The sequence below is a fragment of the Chiloscyllium plagiosum genome, chromosome 14 (assembly GCF_004010195.1).
Source record: "Chiloscyllium plagiosum isolate BGI_BamShark_2017 chromosome 14, ASM401019v2, whole genome shotgun sequence".
In the NCBI taxonomy this organism is placed as follows: domain Eukaryota; kingdom Metazoa; phylum Chordata; class Chondrichthyes; order Orectolobiformes; family Hemiscylliidae; genus Chiloscyllium; species Chiloscyllium plagiosum.
Window position 1 is genome coordinate 6,463,733 of NC_057723.1, and position 3,735 is coordinate 6,467,467.

Sequence of the window (3,735 nt, forward strand, 5' to 3'; positions counted from 1 at the left end):
AACTTGAAAGGGTTCAGAAAAGATTTACAAGGATGTTGCCAGGGTTGGAGGATCTGAGCTATAGGGAGAGGCTGAACGGGCTGGGGCTGTTTTCCCTGGAGCATCGGAGTCTGAGGGGTGACCTTATAGAGGTTTACAAAATTATGAAGGGCATGGATAGGATTAATAGGCAAAGTCTTTTCGCTGGGGTCAGGGAGTCCAGAACGAGAGGGCATAGGTTTAGGGTGAGAGGGGAATGATATAAAAGAGTTACAAGGGACATCTTTTTCACACAGAGGGTGGTACGTGTAAGGAATGAGCTGCCAGAGGAAGTGGTGGAGGCTGGTACAATTGCAACATTTAAGAGGCATTTGGATGGATATATGAATAGGAAGGGTTTGGAGCGATATGGGCCGGGTGCTATCAGGTGGGACTAGATTGGGTTGGGATATCTGGTCGGCATGGACAGGTTGGACCGAAGGGTCTGTTTCCATGTTGTACATCTCTGTGACTCTATGAGTCTAGATGGGTTACTCTTTGGAGGGTCGGTGTGGACTTGTTGGGCCAAGTGGCCTGTTCCCACATGGTAGGGATTCTGTCCTATTGTAACCCTTGACTCCATCATATACAGTGTGGCTGGCTGTAACCATTCTTTGAAATGGCTGAACCTGGCACTCAGTTCCACAAGATAGGAAGGAGGATGTTGTGTAAGGGCTTTGGGAGCGTGGAGCAACCTTGTGATGATGTCAGGGAACTGCACGTCACTAAAGTAAAAATATCACAGTTTGGGTGGAGTTAAAGCAAGTTCAAACTTTAGATTCTCTGGAAATAAACCTCAATACCCTCTGCGGAAGACACATGAATATTAACACCATGAAGGTAGATTAGTCCTTACCTAATGTAACTGTATAATCAGAGCCTGGTTTATCTCGGATTACCATGTATAGGTATTAGTATTAATGTGTAATAAATGGTATTACTTTGATTTTTAAGCCTGAAGACAGCTGTTAACTTTACCGTCTCCCCAACCAGTTTATATTAAATCCAAACTCAGGGTGCAGCATCAAACCATACAATAAAAGACAGAGTCATGCCGACTTCTCAGGGCAGCTAGGGATGGACAATAAAAGTTGGCCTTTTCAATGATACCTGTATCCCAGAAATAATTCTAATGGAAGGGTGAAGTCCTCATCTGTTGAAATGCTTGTCTTGTAGTATTATGTGTTTAAGACAGTGCTTTCAATTCTCCACCAGGAGCTCCTTATTGATTGGTTACTAAGAAGCAGAGGGAGTCACTTGACCAACATTTACTGTCCATCGCTAACTGCTTGGTGTTGAGCAGGCCATGTGGTGGAGGGTGGACCTGCAGTGCTGTTAGGGACGGAGTTCTAACCCAGTGGCAGTGAGGGAACATCGATAGACTTCCAAGTCAGAGTGGAAGGGGAACTTGCAGGGGGTGATGTTCCCTTGTATCTGCTGCCCTTGTACAATGAGGTGGTGTCACTGGAACTTCGGTGAGTTGCCACAGCTCACCTTGCAGCTGGTCCACGTTGCTGCCATTGTCTGGAGGGAGTGAATGTTTAAGAGGGTGGATGAGGTGCTGATCAAGCAAGATGCTTTGTCCTGGGTGGGAAAGGCCGTCCTTAATTTTTTTTCTCTCTAGTGTCCTGGTCAGATCTAGAGGAATGTCACAGTTGGCTATGCCATTGTCACCCCCACTCAGTGGTAGATTGATGGCTGGCATTGCACTGATCAAACATGACTTCCGTTTCCATTATTCTTCAGTGCGCTGTGGGTATCACTGGCAAGGCCAACACTTGTTGCCCATCCCTAATTAACCTTGAGCTCAGCTCGTTCTGAGTTGACCACATGGCTGTCGGTCTGGAGTCACATGTAGGCCACACCATGTAAGGATGCCAGATTTCCTTCCCTCAAGGGCATTAGTGAACCAAGAAGGGGTTTTACAACAGACGATGATAGTTTCATGGTCCTAATTGCTGAAAGAGAGTTAACAAACCAGATGTATTAAAATTCCAACAGTTTCTGCAATGGGATTTGAATACATGCTTCTAAAGCATTAGCCTGGGCCTCCAGTTTACTATCCAGTGACAATACCACCATGCCATCATCTCCTCACTGTAGATTAATGAACTTAATAAAGTGCAAGAACTGAACTCCCGTCTTTTTCCCCATTGAATACAGGCAGTGATAAAGAAACCATCATTGACTTACTGACCTCCAAGTCCAATGCACAACGCCAGCAGATCTGTACGAGCTACAAGACCCTCTATGGAAGGGTAACTTACTATTTATGATTTTGTGTGTGTTGAAAGATAATTTACCCTTTTATTTTTCAAACCTCCACTCCAGAAGATAGCTCTCAAAATTGCAAAGGAAGTCTGTACTGGTATAAGTTCCACATTGTCAGCTCTGACCCCATTTCCCTGCCCCCTATTAGGTTGCATGTATTTATTTAATTCCTTCAGAAATGTGGTAGATTTAAATTCAATCATTTCTTTTTGAAGGACGTTCCACATTCTAATTATTGCTGGACAAAACCATGTTCCTTCACTTAATGTTCCCCACACTGACTCAGGGCATATTCCCACTTGTTAATGATTCAGCAACAAGTCTGAGGAAACGTATCCCATTTACACTCATCCGTAATTGGAATGCTTCTATCTAGTGTCATCTCTCAATGGTCTGAACGCAGGTATAAACGCAGTAAATGTCTTTTACAATGAATGAAATTTCCTTTTCATACAAGCATCCAGTTAAGAGTAGGCCATTCAGCCCTCTGCTATTCTGTGACATCATGGCTGTTCTGTTTTGGCCCAAACTCTACTTTCCTGATAGCCCTCACTGACCAATCCAGAATTATCTATCTTAATCATCACTACATTCAATGAACTGCCTCCATTGCTGTCTGGGGGAAAAGAATTCCACAGATTCACAACTATCTGAGTGATAAAACAGTCTCTTCACAAAGGGTGGGAGAGGTTTGGAACTCACTTCCATAAATGGCAGTGGATTCAGGACCAGTTGTTAGTTTTAAATTGAGGTAGATCAGTTTTTTTCAGCAAAGGTATTAAGGAATAAGGGCCAAAGGGGGGTATATGGAGCTAGGCCACAGATTAGCCAGGATCTCATTGATGGTGGAACAGGCTTGAGGGGCTGAATGGCCTCCTCCTGTTTCCATGTTGCTATGTCTTAGATGGGGAACCACTTATTTTTTAATTGTGTCCCCTTGTTCTAGTCTCCCTCCAAAAGGGGAGACATCCAGTTGGTGTTGACTATGTTAATTCCCCTCTGGAGCTGCAGTGTCACACAGGAATAAAGAATAACATACTTTCAGAGTGTTGGCTCAGGTACAATGATTCTGGATTAGTGGTGCTGGAAGAGCACAGCAATTCAGGCAGCATCCGAGGTTAGGCAAAATCGACGTTTCGGGCAAAAGCCCTTCATCAGGAATAAAGGCAGAGAGCCTGAAGCGTGGAGATAAGCTAGAGGAGGGTGAGGGTGGGGAGAAAGTAGCATAGAGTACAATGGGTGAATGGGGGAGGGGATGAGGGTGATAGGTCAGGGAGGAGTGTGGAGTGGATAGGTGGAAAAGGAGCTAGGCAGGTCGGACAAGTCCGGACAAGTCAAGGGGACAGTGCTGAGCTGGAAGTCTAGAACTAGGGTGAGGAGGGGGAAGGGGAAATGAGGAAGCTGTTGAAGTCCACATTGATGCCCTGGGGTTGAAGTGTTCCGATG

At 45.0% G+C, this 3,735-nt stretch overlaps 1 protein-coding gene across 1 annotated transcript in view; it reads left to right on the forward strand.

Annotated features, from left to right (window-relative positions):
* LOC122556442 (annexin A6-like) overlaps window positions 1-3,735 on the forward strand; it is a 58,049-nt gene that overhangs the window by 34,185 nt on the left and 20,129 nt on the right. The window contains exon 4 of the mRNA XM_043703091.1: window positions 2,182-2,276. Coding sequence (XP_043559026.1) covers window positions 2,182-2,276 — 95 coding nt within the window. The remainder of the gene's footprint in view (window positions 1-2,181; window positions 2,277-3,735) is intronic.